This window comes from Callospermophilus lateralis, chromosome 3 (assembly GCF_048772815.1).
Source record: "Callospermophilus lateralis isolate mCalLat2 chromosome 3, mCalLat2.hap1, whole genome shotgun sequence".
Lineage (NCBI taxonomy): Eukaryota > Metazoa > Chordata > Mammalia > Rodentia > Sciuridae > Callospermophilus > Callospermophilus lateralis.
In genome coordinates this window covers 161,535,516-161,553,622 of record NC_135307.1, presented here as the reverse complement: position 1 = coordinate 161,553,622, position 18,107 = coordinate 161,535,516, and the positions used below count along the sequence as shown (strand labels likewise).

The 18,107-nt window shown below is 38.4% G+C and overlaps 1 protein-coding gene across 5 annotated transcripts in view; it reads right to left on the bottom strand.

Moving 5' to 3' along the window:
* Positions 1-18,107, bottom strand: part of Tasp1 (taspase 1) — a 286,082-nt gene that overhangs the window by 34,443 nt on the left and 233,532 nt on the right. For 4 of the 5 annotated variants that reach the window (XM_076848949.2, XM_076848952.2, XM_076848950.2 and 1 more), the window contains one exon: positions 13,314-13,424. In XM_076848949.2, the coding sequence (XP_076705064.1) occupies positions 13,314-13,424 (111 nt within the window). Of the gene's footprint in view, positions 1-11,380; positions 11,561-13,313; positions 13,425-18,107 lie in introns of those variants that run through there. The other variant, XM_076848953.1, reaches the window with a different exon arrangement.

Genomic DNA, 18,107 nt, shown 5'->3' with positions numbered 1-18,107 from the left:
ACCCCTAGTCACATTTTTAACAACTTATTAATAAATACCCTTATTTTATGTATGTTTTTATTTAAAGAAACCTTTAAAAAAATTTTTCTCCACATTTTTGTATTGGTGCATTATCATTGTACATACTGGTGGGATTTGTTGTTACATATTCGTACATGCACACAATACACAAATAATAATATAATTTGCCTTAACATACATTTCTTACAAATAATTAATTTAACACAGCATTTCTTTATAATAACACCACCTAAGAATGGCTTAACATTTTCTTGGCCCCATGTAATGTGCCTGTAAATTTCTTTGGCTCTAAAAAGTCTTATAACAATACTGTCCTCTATGCTTTTTAAATTGGTGGTTATCATTTCATGAATCCACGTAATCAGCTGCTTTCCCATATCTTTATACATAGATGTTACTTCAGCATTTTCTGAAGCAGCCTCACATACAGATTGGTGAATTTCTCCCTTCTTTTTCTAGATGGACTACGTTGTTTGTTCATTAACAATGACTCCACAGCCATGAGTACTGCAGCTTGAGCCTGGGAGAGACTATCTAACATGCATGGAGGTTTCTCTGTAAGACACCACTACCTTCTTGCACTCCGGAACACTAGAAACACTTTAGCATATGTTTGGGGGACAATTTGAACAACTAAATCATCAACAAAAGGCAAATGAAGAAAGTATGGCACTAAAAAGACTTGAAAAAGACATTTCCAGTATAAGAGCTTGAAACAAGAAGGCACAAGGTTTCCTTGTTCACCTCAACTGGGAATATGTGCATCAGATGACACCAAATTTTCACCACTTGGGCAAAAAAATGTCTAAGAAAGTACTGAAATTCTGATTTGGGGGTTATAAATAAATTTTAGCAGGTATGCAAATTAACAAATATGGAATTCAGGAATAATTATAATTAACCATTTGATCTAGAAACTTCACTTCAAGGTATTTATTTTAGAGATGTGTTTCTATATGCATAAAATATTTCAAAGAATATTCACTGAAACAGTTTTAATTAGTAAGAAACTGAAAACAGATCACTTGCTTACTGGTAGATGGATATAGGAATAGCTATGATAACCTATACAATGGAATATTTACTATGCAACAATAAAAAATGAATGAGGAAGTTCTATGTGGGTGATATGAAATCACTGATATACTTTTTTTTTCAAATGTTTTGACTATGAAACAAAACCAAAATAAAATTCCAAAACCAAAATAAAATGAAACAAATCCAAAACCAAAATAAAATGATATAAAAAAACTACACGTTGGCACTTAAGATACACATTGATTTATAACTGAAATTTTACAAACTAGCCTTTTTACTTGCAGTGTATTCAGTCTACTGGGTTCTTGATAGGCTACTTGTATTTAAAATATTCTGCTTCTGACTCACTAAATTGACTTTAGAACTCATTAATTAACAATAATCTACAAGATAGTTTGGCTGGAAAAAAAGGTAAGGTGGAAAATAATCTATAGAGATGACACTGCCAATTTGTGAAAAAAAATTAAAGAGAAACATACTGAACATGATAGTAAATCCACACAGTCTCTGTGCATAAATATTTTAGAAACTAGCAACAGTGATTGCTACTGGGAACTGGTTAACTAAGAGGCTTGTGTAGAGGTCAACCCATCTTTCACCAAACATTCCTTCTAAAACTTCAGAATTTTGTCCCATTTTTATTTATCTTTCTTTTTTAAAAATGCTCCTAGGAATTTTGATTACCCTGTTCGTCTACATTATCTATAAAGAATTAATTTCTTCTCAGTTTAGATTAAGACAATATGAACTACTAAATGAAAAAAAATTATTGGTGCATAATAATTATGCATGTTAGTGGAATTCATGTGACATATTCATATGTGCACAAAAGATAATTTGGTCAATTTCATTCACTAGTTACCCGCTTCCCTTAGCCTCTTCTACCTCCCCCTCATCTCCTTCCTCTCTACACTACTGGTCTCTCTTCTATTTTCATGAGATACCTTTTTAATCTTTTCTTTCTCTAGCTTTCACATATGAAAGAGAACATCCATCCTTTGACTTTTGAGTCTGGCTTATTTTGTTTACCATGATTGAACTACTGAAATTTGATTTAATAAGATGTTACCATATACATTTTTATGCCTTTATTTTATTTATTTATTTTTATGTAGTGCTGAGGATCTAACCCATTGGCTCACATGTGCTAGGCAAGCTCTCTAACACTGAACTACAACCCCAGCCTATTTCAGTATACTTCTTTTTTATACATATATTTAGTTGTCGATGGACCTTTATTTTATTTATTTATCATTATGTGGTGCTGAGAATCAAACCCAGAGCCTCACACACAAAGCAAAGTGCTCTATCACTGAGCCACAACACCAGCCCTCTCATATACTTTTAATTGTCTTTCATGTTTTATCATAATGTGAAGCTCATCGAATGTTTTCAAAATGTTTCTTGTCTCATAATTATATAAAAAGATAACCAAATCTTATGAGGGTACATTAATAAATCCTTATTTATTCATACTAAGCACACATATTTAGGACAAAATCTACTATGTTCAAAGAGCAATCAAAATAAAACAAAAAAATTTATCAGGCAACTTCCCCAAACTGCTTTTCCATTAGAAAAAGAAGAAGGAAAAAAAGCCAAAATCATGCATTTTTTAAAATAAGTAACAAACATTTATTTGTCTCAAAGGTAAAGTTTACCTCTGTCAAAACTGTTCCATTATTAGTAAATCCCTAGTTTATAATTAAAATGCAGCAAATGTAGTTGTTAAACTACAGTTACATAGACAGAAATCAATATGTCAATAAAAGAGTAGCATTTCTTAACATTAATGATATTTAGACATCTAGGTTAGTTTCCTGATTGGGAGATTATATTGTCCCACAGAATATTAAAAACTGACTCTAATTGAATCTGGGAAATGCAACTTGATAGTACCGGCATTCTTCTCCATGCAATTGTTGCATGAAGGAGAGAGACTGTGAACTCACACAACACACAGGGCAAATGAGTGGCCTGGAGTGGTATGTCTGGGCCTGTGGAAGTTCTAGCTATATGGTCTTTGGTGTGATCAGGCTCAAGTTTATTTCCATTTAGAGAAGCTCCCAGCCTTTCACTAATGATTATTTTCTTTGATAACAGCCAGTGACTGTTTACAACCTCAACTCCTGATTCAAAAAGGATCACTGTTTTTAAGGCCGAAGTCCTTAGATTTGTGAGTCTACTAGAAAATCCCACACATGAAAAGACCTCACATTAAGAACATGTTACAGTAAGTTCCTGAGTATACTTAATATGTGAAAAATGGACATAGGGATTTGGCAGGATTCTTCTCCACCAATTGACTTTTCACCATTATGTCATACAAAGAATGATATGAAAAAAAGTGCACATCATGATTTTGTGCCAGTTGCAGAGAACGGTTTTGGTAGAGATGAGCCATATATGTGTTCCTTAATAATAATAGGTTAATGGCATTACAGGGACATTCAGAATGAATCAGTATATAATCTTAGAAGCCAGTCTTTCCAGCAAGTTGTATTAGTGCTTTGGAGCAAGCAACTTAACTATTGAATATAATGCTCAAGTGTGGCTTTATTTCAGTCTTAGTGGTACTCTGCTATATGAGGCTGCCCTAAGCTCAATTACAGTGCTTTGCCTCCTAGTGGCATTTAAATGACCACCTCACTGGTTAATATTAGAGCAACAAGCTACCCCTTGCATAATGCTTCTCTCAGGATACTTCTTTCTCCTTCAATATCACCCACAATGACATCCTGTTCAAATTAAACAAAATAAAAGTTTCCTTACCAGGTTGCAAGCAAGTTTTTTCTATCCAAATGAATTATCTTTTCTAACAGGAAAGAAGCTCTCAGCCACTGGTTTAAGAAAAAAAAAAAAATGTCCTACAATTGTTAACAATCCCCAGCTGCACTGGCTCCCGCACGCATTTAAAACCTCTCTGCTTGGCTTCACATCCCAGACTTTCTTGCAAGGAAAACAGAACTCTAAAATCAGAACCTTCTTGGGCTGGGCAGTTGCCAAGTCAACCACCGCTCCTTAGCCTTAGGTCGAATGGCATACCCTAGGACATTTTGCACAGTGTTTAAGTTACTCCTTAATGAATAAAGAAAAAAAAATTTAAATGGGAAGAATGAGGAACTGTAAACAGAACAGACTTCTCTTATCTCTGTAGATTTCACTCCCTGGTTGTAAGGTTCTTTATAACCCAATAGAGAATTCATCTTTTTTTTTTTTTTTTTTTTAAGGTACAAAAATGCTTTACTGTTCTGACATGGAATCCTTAAGATTCATACAATGCATGTCCCATTATGGTCATGAAGTAACTGAGTTGGCACACTTCCCTGAAAAACTTTCACCACTGAACTGTCTAGGGAGCAATCGGGATTGAGTTCTATAGAATCCCAGTTACACTAAGCCAAGAAAATAATCATTCTCGCTTTCCAAGGCTCATTCAGGTTTGTTCAAGAATAAATAAGGATGCTGGTTGAAATGACAGGGATGTGAATCAAATTGTAATATAAGCCCTAAAGGACATTTTTAGTTCTCTTTATGTTTTATCATCTTATTGTATTAGAAACTGACGGAAATAGGGGGCCACAGGCTGTGACTCACAAGTTCTCTGGTGAACAGAAAACCATTCAGTAAAATGACTTTTACTGAAACACAATTTTATTCATTCAACAATGTTTTAGTCTTTATTTTATACCACAGTGATCTCTATTACCCTCTAAATAGATGAAAATTGACTTAAAAAATTGCCAAAATGCTTTCCTGAGGTTTTAGAAGATCTACCATAAGAATTACTTAATTACTACTACAAGGCTATTTTAAAATCTTTATATTTCAGATAGAAAATTTCATAGCCAAAAAACAAAAACCCCCAAACTTCTGGTTGAATATAGATAGAACTCTACTTCTTATGATGGAAAAGAAAATTGCAAATGAAAATCTATCCCTAATTTTTGAAAAGCATCTTAATGATATTTAATGGAATATATAAAGCAGATGATAGCTACTTGTAATCAATATCTTTGTGTTTTAAAAACAAAAGCTACTCTGAAAATAACAGTCTTAGAGAACTATCTCAACAGATTAATGCTACTCTCAGTCATTGTCAAGTTTAAATGTCATATCTGCCTTATTCATTTGGCATCTAAGTTATTTAATTTGCATCTTTCTATCTGACCCTTAAGTAATAATTAAAATGCCAGTTTATCTGTTAGAGCTGCAGTGAAGATGTAACAATTCCAAAGCAGGCAATAAACAAACGAGCTTCCTATGATCACTGGACCCTCACACAGAACAAAGTTTTAATCCAATTTTTCAGATAAATTATCAATATAAGACAAACATCCACAAGGCCTCTTTCTTCCTACTAGTCTAAAAGCTAACTTGCCTTCTCTTTGACGACTAGTTTTTTGCTCACAGAAGCCTTGCAGAAATGCCTAGTCATAAGCGCTCACAGTGGCGTGTCCCATGTAATGGAAAGAAGTGATATTGCTGGTGCCTCGAGAATGAAGCTCTTTTGAAGTACATGTGTTTATATGGGCTCGCCAAATTTTTAATGCCAGTAAAACCAAAAGGCAGTTGGGATTTTAACTTACAGTAAAATGACCTTTTATTTTTTTTTTTTAATGTTTCAGGAAGCATCAATTCAATCAAACATTTTTTATTTTTAAACCACAGCATGTTTTGGTACCAGCAACAACAATAAAAACAAAAGTATTGGATACAAAAATATTTTGCCTATTCTAAGAAAGCTCAGAGAGGGGTGGACACCATATTTAAGTTCTAGTTGGCAAAAATAGAAGAGTTTCATTTGATAATGTTAGGCCTAAAATGATAAACGAATTCATTGTCCTTCCAGGTAATTATGTAAGAAAAAGCAAAAATCCTCATAGAATAAATTACATATCATTTATATAAAGTTCAAAATCAAGCAACAATAACAACAGTTTTTGAGGAGATGAATAGAAGTGAAAAGGCTTTAAGAAAAACCAAGGGGTAAACACAAAATAAAAAATGGGGGAAACAAAGTAGGAAAATCAAAGAAGCCCACACATGGGCTTCAAAGATAAGAATGATGGGCAATTTTTAGGCTATTGGCAGGCCCACAGGTGTTCATTTTATTATTACCCTTTATAACTTACAAATTTATGATGCCCTTCTTTAAAAAATATATGAAACATTCCATAGTAAAAGATGAAATAAAAAAGACAAGGGGAAAAGTGGTAGCTGGACAGATGGAAGCAGTATCATACACAAAACTTCATTATCAGCGCCATAAACATATTCCCAGAATGAAAAGAACCTAAAGTTATTCTCTGAATCAGGTGGGATTAAGTTAATGGCAAAGTAATAGCATGTGTGCTCATCAGATAGTCAGACTCTGCATAAACTGTGGGCCTAAAATCTGTTTAGAATGTGGGATTTCAACATAGGCTTGGCTCAGTGGCCACTGGCCACTGGCCAAACGCACAAACTTTTTTACTCCTAGAAGCCCATATACATCTATCCTGGATTGCTTAAGAGTTTCCTAATATATACAGTCTGTTTCCAATTGGCCCTAATACTCACTGCTTCCCACTAACCACTCCACAGCAGGAACTTCTGAACTTCATAGGGTCAACCAGGCTCCAATCAATCTATGGTGTACAGGGTACAAAGGAAAAAATGTATCCCTTCAATAAGAATGGTTGTTTATGCCACATATTTGCATATATTTTGATCACCTGTATCTAATCACAAGCTTAACATAGCAAAGAACTGACTGCTTTCACTGAAAGGCTTGATGAGCCTTTATTTGCACATGTCCTAACCTTGTTATATACAACAGCTCCCATAAAGCACTTCTGCAGACGCCTGGAAAGCACATGCAATTATACTTTAGCAGGTAAAAATATATTGGCTTTCCCCCCCTAAAAGCAGAGAGAAAATTAATTCTTTTCAGCTGCTGCATCCAGAGACAAGCATTTGCTTTGTGTTAAATCTGTGATTTGTAGGCTGGGCATTGTCAGCATCTCATGATCTGGGGAGTGGGAGGTGGTAGGATGAGTGTTGCAAAAGTGTTCACATCCAAACTGTCCTTACACAAGGCTGTCTGAAGAGGCTGTCTTCTGCAATCCATTTAAACTGTCTCCAAATCTTGTTCCTAGACATTCGTTATCCAAATTCCCAACCCATATTGTTTGTTTTTTAGAGCAAATGAGGATATTTTATGCAACATTTCATCTTTCTGGGAGAGTAGTTGACTTTTTAAAAATGTTCTGCTAGATAATAACAAACCTTGATTTTGCACTTAATTCATTTACCCCCAAATTATTGGAAACCCCACAATCCCTGTCCTCAAATGGCTCACTATATGGTGGTATGATTATCAGGAGGAATTTTCTTTATTTTTAATTAGTGCATATTAATTACACAAAATGGTGTTTTTCATTGTGGCATATATGTACTTACATAATAACAAATTTGATCAACGTCACTCCCCAGTACTTCCTCCACTCTACCCATCTCCCTCCCCAACTCAATCTTCTACTATAAGGTCTTCCTTCTACTTTCATGGTATCATTTCTTTTTAATTTTTCCTGTTTGTTTGTTTCCCTCTAGCTTCCATATATAAAGAAAACACAGGATACTTTTCTGAGTCTGATTTATTTCACTTAACATTATGATCTCTAGTTTCACCCATTTTCTTGCAAATGACATAATTTTTCTCTTCTTTAAAGCAGAATTAAAACTTCACTGTGTGTATATACCACATTTTCTTAATTCATTCATCACTTGACAGACACCTAGGCTGATTTCATGACTTGGCTATTGTGAATTATGCTTCAGTAAAAATATGGGTATGCTTGGCTGGGGTTGTGGCTCAGTGGTAGAGTGCTTGCCTAGAGTGTGCAAGGCCCTGGATTCAATCCTCAGAATCACATAAAAAAATAAATGAATAAAACAAAGGTATATATGTGTCCAACTACAACTAAAAAAAATAAATATTAAAAAATATGGGTAGGCTGACTTTTAATTCTTTTGGATAAATACCAAGAAATGGTATAGCTGGATCATATGACAGTTCTGTTTTTAACTTTTTCAGGAACCTCTATACTGATTTTCACAGTGGCTACACTAATTTACATTCCCACCAACAATGTTTAAGAATTTAAGAGTTCCTTTTCCCCGCATTCTCATCACTGTACCAGCATTTTGTATTCTTGATGACTGCCATTCTGACTGTAGTGAGATGAATCTCATTGTAGTTTTGACTTGCATTTCCTTGATGGCTAAGGATGTTGAATGTTTCCTCAAATAATTATTGGCAATTTCTTCACAGAACTGTTTATCATTACTTCCTTTTGAGAAGTCTGTTCAGTTCATTTGCCCATTTATTAATTGGGATATTGAGTTTTTTATTGTGGAGATTATTTATACATTGCTTTTACTTCATCATCGCTACAAATCTGACATTTTATGACATCAGTCTTTAAAAATTCAAAAACATGACCAAAAGTGGTGTGATCAAAAATGTTACATCTTATGGACATATAATAATTTATAAACATTGTTATATTATACCATTAGGCTTAACTTTCCCAATTACTTGATATTGTAAATACTCTGCTCTGAATAGCCTTATATCTAATTCTTATCCAAAGTGCTTATTTCCTACACCTGCTTATAGCATGTACCTGTGGAAGCATCACCTCCCAGGACAAAAATTATTGCTAATACTGCTCGTGCCTCCTGAACCTCTGTGTTGTTTTTAGGATTTGCAATTTCCCAAGGGTTGTATGAGAAAGGGTAGTACTAGCAAATATCCTGATTATCTCAAGGAAAGCTTCAGAGGACCAGTAGTGTACACCTATGGATTGGGTATATGGAAAGGTCAGATGTGTCGCCCTCCCTGCTTTTTGATGGAAAGGGTGACCACTGCTCAGATTGGGTGCAAAAAGCTCCCAAATGCTTTTTTTCTCTTGACAGTCCCCAGACTGTGGTATTAGGTCACCCTGGACAGCTGAGGGTGTTATTTTTACTTTGTTTTCATAGGGGCATTTTAAAGAAAAGGCTAGGTAAAATAACTAAACCTTGAAGATGCCATAGCAGTTAGCCAGATAAAGTTGGGAAGGAAAGGAATTCCTGAGAAGCCTCACAGCAGGAACAAGGACACTGAGTAGAAACTACATTGTATGCAGGAATTCATAGTTCATTCATGGGGGTTGGCGGGTCCACTCAGGGGTACTAAACCACTGAGCCACATCCTCAGTGATTTGTATTTTATTTAGAGATAGGGTCTCACTGAGTTGCTTAGCACCTCGCTTTTGTTGAGGCTGACTTTGAACTCTGGGATCCTCCTGCCTCAGCCTCCTGAGCTACTAGGATTACAGGTGTGTGCCATCTGCCCCGCATAGACAGTTCTTGAATATAGAAACTGTGAGGCTGGATGTGACACAGGATACAGATATGAGGATTAGGCAGGTTACAGTGAAGATTTTTGTTCTTTAAAGGTTCTGTATATCAATCATTCACTGTGCAGAAACTTTTTAAGTTAATGCCATCCCATTTGTTGATTTTTATTTCCTGAGTTACATAAGGTCTATTCAGGAAGTCTTTGCCTACACCTATCTATTTCCTCTATTTTTTCTTCCAATAGTTGCAAAGTTTATGATCTATTTCCTGAGTCTTTGATCCAACTTTTGTATAGGGTGAGAGATAGGGATCTGTTACATATGGATAACCAGTTTCCCCAGCACCATTGCTTGAAGAGGCTATCATTTTTCCTAATGTATGTTTTTGGCACATCTGTCAATAATCAGATAACTGTAACTGGGTGAGGTTATTTCTGTCTTCTATTCTATTCTATTGCTCTGCATGTCTGTTTTTGTGCCAGTACCATGCTGGTTTTGTTATTATGACTCTGTAGTATGATTTGAAATTGGGCATTGTGATACTAAAAGCATTGCTCTTTTTATTCAGTACTGCTTTGGCTATTCTGGGTCTTTTGTTATTTGATATGAATGTTAGGACTTTTTTTTTTTCTAGTTCTGTGAAGAATGGCATTGGTATTTTGATGTGGATTGCACTGAATATGTAAATGACTTGGGGTAATATGACCATTTTAACGATATTAATTCTGCCTATCCAGGAACATGAGAGGTCTTTCCATCTTCTGGTGTATTCTTTAATTCCTTCAGTATTTTTTAATTTGTATAGTAGACGTTTTTCATCCTGAAAGGAGGAATTTTCTAATGCCTAGAAATACATTTTAAATCCCTATACCCCAGTGTGTCACTAGGGCTCTAGGACCTGTGATCTAGTCTTCTCAAACAACTGGGTTCAGAAAAAGCATTAAGAATTGCTGGCCTAGGAAGAGAGGCAAATACTTTGATATTTGATGAGGTTGTGATGTTTATAAGGGATGTTCACTGCACAGTGCTAACAGAGCCCAAAGAAGGGTAAATCTGTTGGTGGGGAGGGCTTCCAGAAAATTCCAAGAAGATTTACATTTCATCCAGGTATTAAAGAGGGAATATTATTGGGCAAGGGCATTTTCAGCAAATGCAACATCTGCAAGTTCATGGGGGAAATAACATGATCCTTTGAAAGATGTGATTTGGAGTCTAGAACTTGGAATATTGGAGATGAAGAAAGGAAAAGGACTAGTTGCAAATGATAACTGAAAACATATCCTGGGGTCAGATGTGGGAAGGGATTTTCCCACCAAAATAGGTAGTTTCAATCTATCCTGTAAAGAACTGACCAGCAGAGGTGAGTAGTGTGTGTGTGTGTGTGTGTGTGTGTGTGTGTGTGTGTGTCCTTATAGAAAAATTAAAAGTTGAGCATATAATAAGTGGAATCTAAAGACCTGATCTCATAGAAGCTGAGACTAGAATAGTGGGGAAAAGAGGGAAAGGAGAAGACAGGTTGGGGGATATAGAGAGGTTGGTCAATGGACAAATATAACTATTAGATAGTTGGAATAAATTCTGATATTCTGTTGCATAGTAGGATGAATATGGTTAACATTAATGCATTGAACATTTCAATATAGAAGACAGGAGTTTTTAATGTTTTCACCACAAAAAAATACAAATTTAAGGTGATAAATATGCCAATTATCTTGATTTGCTTATTATACAATGGCTAGGTAAACTAAAATACAACATTGTACCATGTAAGTATGTACAATTATGTGTCAATCAAAAACAAACATAAAAAAGCAGAGTGTAAGGGAGTAATAGTAAAAGATACGTTTTGTTTTATTTTAGCATATGTATAAATTTATTCAACATGTCACTTACACATACAATAAACTAATTACATATACTTATGACACTCTTGTTTTGATCATTAGTCTTCTAATCCTGAGATTAGTGTGGCTCTCCTGGACATGTTTTTATTTCTTCCCTTTCTGCTTCAGCGCTGTTGTCAATTCTCTCCTGTTCACCCCTGGTATGGAGACCATGGTGAGATTCTTTGGCCAACTGGAGATTTGTTGTAGAAAGAATACTCTAGAGGAACTCTGCAGGTGTGACATGAAAAATAAAGTACAGGAGCCTAGATATGGGGAGGCTAAATAGATGATCTAGAAAAGAGTGATTAGGAACTGATCAGATTTGTCCCAGAGGATCCCAGAGAACCAAGATCCGCTGATGGAAACTTAAGTCTGAAAGAACTGTCTCAAGATTCCAGAGAGCATCCTCATTTGTCATTGCAGTCATTTATAAGCCAGAGGGCCACTTGTTGGTGAGAGGGTTTAAAGGCTTATTAGTTATCTATTAATGCATAATAAATTACCCCAAAATGTAGTGATGTATGAAAACATTTATTATCCCATAGTTTCTGTGGATCAGGAATTCAGGATTGGGTTCAATTATCAGAACCACAAAATTTAAAAATAAAACTAAAAATGGCAAAGGAATTTAGTAGTGACTTTGTTGAATGATTCTATCTCAGGATCTCTGATGACATTTCAGTTAAGATGTTGTCTAGCTGTGTAGTCCTCTTAAGGTTCATTCAGATCTGAGCTACTTGAAGCGCCTCATTGGCTGTTGAAAGGAGATCAAAATTTTTTGGTACATGGACCTCTCCAAAGTGCTGCTTGAGTGTACTCCCAATATGGCAATTGGTGTCCCAACAGAGAGAGCAAGGAGGAAGCCACAATAACTTTTTTTGACCTAGTCTCAAAAGTCACATACTATCATTTCTGTTTTCTTCTTATTCATTGGAAGCAAGTCTCTAATGTCTAAGTCATGCTGGAGGGGAATAAAATTAAGTTCTAACTCTTGAAGGGAAAAGTAGCAAACAATTTTCAGACCTGTAACAAGGCCACACAAGGGACCTTGAAAGTTCCTTCCTATCTGATATTTTCCACTCTATCTCTATTTAAAATGAGAAAATGGAGATTTAGGGATGTCAAATAACGAGTTAAATGTCACATCCCTAGAAAGGGGTAATGTCAGGAACCAAATGTGGGGCTGACTGCTTAGCATGTACCCAGGTGGCTTTTCATTTGTACACAACATCGTCACCACCTATGGATGAAGAGGAAACAAAGGGTAAATGAGTCTTATCACCCCTGAAGCAGCTCACCAGGGCTGTTGTGCTTGATACATTTGGTTGAGAAGAGACACCCAGTACTGGCTTCCTGGAAACTCCAAGTGGAAATGGGGTTTGACTGAAACTGCTTTTGTGATGTAATGAGAACATTTTTTATGATTTTCAGAAAAGAATGTAGACACTGAAAAAGCTAAAGTTAGAGATTGTTTTGATAGTACTATTCTTGAAACAAAAAGAAATCAAATAATATATAGTATTCAGGTATTGTTTTAAATTTGGGGAACTGTTTTATTTTATTTGAATATATAGGGGGGAAAAAACTTCTAGACCAGCAGCTCTTCATATGGTTCTGATTCCTTTTCAGGAATGGGGACAGGAAGAAATCTTCTGTTACTGTGTATATTGTTATGGGTCACCTCAAATGCTTTGTGTAATAAGGCAGAAGAGCAATACATTATCTAATATTCTTAATACTGGACTTTACTAAAGCTCCTAGGTTCTGAGCCCACTTGGAAAATGTGCATTGAGCATGTACTTTAAAATAACATTCATCTTTTGCAAGTTTACCTGTGGATAACGATCAGTAGAATAGAGATGTCTAGATGTCAATAGTGTACCCTGGCCTTCCCATAGCTTAAAATTATTGACTGAAGGATATAAGCCTTTTTATGTTTTGAAAAAGTGAAAAAGACACAATATGTATGTGTCCAACTTACCTAGAAGTGTCTGTTTATTTTGGGAGGAGTCAGGCTCTGCAGAACATCTACATGATCGGAGAACAATCACTCCACCAAGTACACCATCTTCACTGGCTAGGAAAGGTGAACCTAGGCACAAGGGATTAGAGGTCATTTTTCAGGGAATTTTACTTTTTTGATTTTTCAGTTTTCATTTGATTACCAGAACAAAAATGTGCTATGAATAATAGCTTGGAAGATGCCCATTTTCTGACAGTCATCATTGTTCATACCTCGTATAGACTTGATGGCAAAGGCAGGCTTATGCCTGAACAGGGGCCATTTGGCAAAGACATTGCCAGATGCTGCCAAGATGACTTTAGTGGGGAATGGAGTGTGCATTACTGTATTCAGAATGGAATTGGAAACACTACCAGATTAAAGGACCAAAACACAAATACATGAAAAAATGTTCAACAACTCCCTTTGATCAACTCTTAGAGACTACTTACCAGGCTCTCCCTGATGTCAGGGATATGCCACCGAAAGCTTTGATTTACTACCTTAAATTCAATTTTAAACAATAAGCCACAAACTTTATTACAAACATTTAAAAATGCTCCTGATGGTTTACACAAATAAAGGTGAAACTATATTTCTATTATGAGAGTCTGGTAGTTAGAAACAGCCCAGCCTCCTTGAGATCTCACACACTGAACCATTGTGAGCATTTCAAGAACATTACATTTTAAAACCCCTCATTTTTCTTCCCCAAGGACATCTTCTTCAAACATCTGGCATAGCAAGTGAGCACGTGGAGAACAAATGCAAAATTAACCTAAGAACTATCAAAGAAAGTAGTAAAAATAAAAACCAACCAAATTGGATTGGCGGGGGGAGCTTCTGGTTAAACTTAGTAGATTAAATACATGCATTTATCTCCACTCTCTCCCTAAATCCAGTGAATTGGTGGGAAAGGAAGGAAAAAGGCATGACTCAAAAAGGGCAGAGAAAGAGAAAGTGGAGGGGAGAGGAAGGGACCTTTTAGTGAATGGAAAGGAGATGGACATGCAATTGTTCACCTAACAAACCTACGGAAGCTGAAATCTAATTTTCTATAGGATAGAGGGAACTTAGAGTGAGGGACATCCACAAGGAACCTTCTAGTTTTGCTATAAAACTGAAAGGATCAGAAATTGGAGACTTGGAACTGAAGGCAGGGATAGAGGCCAGGGATGAAATGAAGACAACAAATTAAGACCTGCTAAAATGACTAAGTTGTTTCAATTAGGCCTCTGTCTCAGGAAAGAGAGACCAAAACAAACAAAAATGCAACACAGGGAAAACAGGCAAATGGACTCAGCAGAAGTTAAAAAAAAAGCAAGATAAAAGATACACTTACACATTGATGAGACTGCAAATTAGAACAACCACTTTGGAAAGCAGTATGGAGATTCCTCATAAGAATAGGAATGGAACCACTATATGACCCAGCTATCCCACTCCTTGATAGTTATTCAAGAGAACAAAAATCAGCATACTATAGTGATATAGGCATATCCATGTTTATAGCAGCACAATTCACAATAGCCAAGTTATGAAACTAGCCTAGGCACTGTCAATAGATGAATGAATAAAGAAAATGTGGTGTCTATACACAAAGAAATTGTATTCAGCCATAAAGAAGAATAAAATTATGTCATTTGCTGGTAAATGAAAGAAACTTATGAACATCATGCTAAGTGAAATAAGCTAGATTCAGAATGTCAAGGGCTAAATATTTTCTCTCCTTTGGGAATGCTAGAAAAAATAAGGAGAGAAATAAAGGGGTAGAGGATATCCTGAAAAATTAAAGAACAGTAGAGTAGAAGAAGGGGATTGAGAGGAAAGGTGGAAGGGTAGGCAAGAGGAGGAACTGCAGAATGAAATTGACTAACTTATGCTACACATATATACATATACATCATAATGAATTCCATGTTTATGTATAACTATAATGTATCAATTTAAAATAATAAATTCATAAATAAATAAAAGATGAGACAGACCTGCAACCGAAAGACAGAACAGGCCCAGCAGCCCGTGGAGGGGTTGAGCTGCTGCCGCCTCCCCAACCCCCCCCCTGCGCCTGCAAGGTAGGCGGATCTGCGACTCACAGGCAGGTCAGGCCCAGCAACCCACAGAGGGGCACAGCTGCCCCACGCGCCTGCAAGGTAGGTGGAACCGTGACCACCGACAGAACAGGCCCAGCGGCCCGCCAGACACATCGCCCCGGTTGGGGGAGGGGCAGAGCCGCCACGCACCTGCAAGGTAGGCGGACCTGCGACCCACCAGCAGAACAGGCCCAGAAAACTGCGGAGAGGCAGAGCCGCCCCACACACCTACAAGGTAGGCTGACCTGCGACCCACCGGCAGAACAGGCCCAGTGGCCCGCCATCACCCCAGCTGGGGGAGGGGCAGAGCCGCCACCAGCGCCTACAAGGTAGACAGACCTGCAACCAACAGAACAGGCCCAGCGGCCCGCGGAGGGGTTGAGCCCCCCCCGACCCCCCCCACCGCCCCCCCCACCTGCAAGGTAGGTGGATCGTCGATCCACCGGCAAGTCAGGCCCAGCAACCCGCAGAGGGGCACAGCTGCCCCACGCGCCTGCAAAGTAGGCGGAACCGTGACCACCGACAGAACAGGCCCAGAGGCCCACCAGACACATCGCCCCGTTGGGGGAGGGGCAGAGCCGCCGCATGCCTGCAGAGTAGGCAGACCTGCGACCAACCAGCAGAACAGGCCCAGAAACCCGCAGAGTGGCAGAGCCAGCCCCCGCGCCTGCAAGGTAGGCAGACCTGCCACTCACCGGCAGAACAGGCCCAGCAACCCGCGGAGGGGCAGAGCCGCCCCATGCGCCTGCAAGGTAGGCTGACCTGCAACCCACCGGCAGGTCAGGCACAGCAGCTGGCGGAGGGACACAGTTGCCCCACGCGCCTGCAAGTTAGGCGGAACTGCGACCCACCGACAGAACAGGCCCAGAGGCCCACGGAGGGGTAGAGCCGCCCCTTGCGCCTGCAAGTTAGGCGGACCTGCAACCCACCGACATAACAGGCCCAGAGGCCCACAGAGGGGTAGAGCCACCCCCTGCACCTGCAAGTTAGGCAGAACTGCGACCCACCGGCAGAACAGACCCAGAAACCCGCGGAGGGGCAGAGCCGCCCACGCGCCTGCAAGGTAGGCTGACCTGCAACCCACCAGCAGGTCAGGCACAGCAGCTGGCGGAGGGGCACAGCTGCCCAACGCGCCTGCAAGGTAGGCGGACCTGCGACCCACCGGCAGAACAGGCCCAGTGGCCCATCATCGCCCCGGTTGGGGGAGGGGCAGAGCCGCCACCAGCGCCTGCTACGTAGACAGGACCTGCAACCGACAGACAGAAAAGGCCTAGCGGCCCGCAGTAGGGCAGAGCCGCTGCCTGCGCCTGCAAGGTAGGCGGACCTGCAACCCACCAGCAGAACAGGCCCAGCGACCTGCCGGCGTGGTAGGCACATTGCCCCAATTGGAGGAGGGGCAGAGCCACCTCCAGCGCCTGCGAGGGAGACTTTGCAACTATACAAGAGCAATATAAATATATAGGGGGAAAAATCAATAACACAACAGTTTCACCAAGCAGAAAGAAACGCGAACAGTATGAAAAGACAAGGAAAGAAAGGACAACAAGTAATGCAGGTCAACTCAACTTTAGAAGAGGTAATATCTGCAGGAGATGGAATGTCAGATAAAGAATTCAGGATTTACATGCTTCAGATGATCTGGAGTCTCAAGGAAGACATTAGACAGCAAAATCAGACAATGAAAGACCACTTCGACCACTTTGACAATGAATTACATAAACAAATCCAAGAAGCAAAAGATCAACTATACAGGGAGATAGAGGTTATAAAAAACAAACAAACAGAAATCCTAGAAATGCAGGAAGCAATAAACCAACTTAAAAACTCAATTGAGAATACTACCAGCAGAGTAGAACACTTAGAAGATAGAACATCAGACAATGAAGACAAAGTATTTCAACTTCAAAAGAACACAGACAGCTCAGCAAGACTGTTAAGAAACCATGAGCAGAACATCCAAGAAATATGGGATAACATAAAGAGACCAAACTTAAGAGTCATTGGGATACAGGAGGGTATAGAGGTCCAAACCAAAGGAATGAGCAATCCATTCAATGAAATAATAGGAGAAAACTTCCCAGACTTGAAGAATGAGACAGAATCCCAAATCCTAGAAGCCTACAGGACGCCAAATGTGCAAAATCATAAGAGATCCACACCTAGACACATTATAATGAAGATGCCCAACATACAGAATAAGGAGAGAATTTTAAAAGCTACAAGAGAAAGGAAGCAGATTACATTTAGGGGTAAACCAATCAGGATAACAGCTGATCTTTCAACACAGACTCTGAAAGCTAGAAGATCCTGGAATAACATATTTCAAACACTGAAAGAAAATGGGTTCCAACCAAGAATTGTGTATCCAGCAAAATTAAGTTTCAGGATGGAAGATAAAATTAAAACCTTCCACAATAAACAAAAGTTAAAAGAATTTGCAGCTATAAAACCATCTCTTCAAAACATCCTCGGCAAAATATTACAGGAAGAGGAAATGGAAAATATCAATGAAAACCAACAGCAGGAGGTAGTACACTAAAGGGGGGGGGAATATTCAAAGAGGAAAACAAACCATGTTTAGTAACATAAATAAACAAATATGGCTGGAAGAACAACCCATATCTCAATAATAACCCTAAATGTTAATGGCTTAAACTCACCAATTAAGAGACACAGGCTA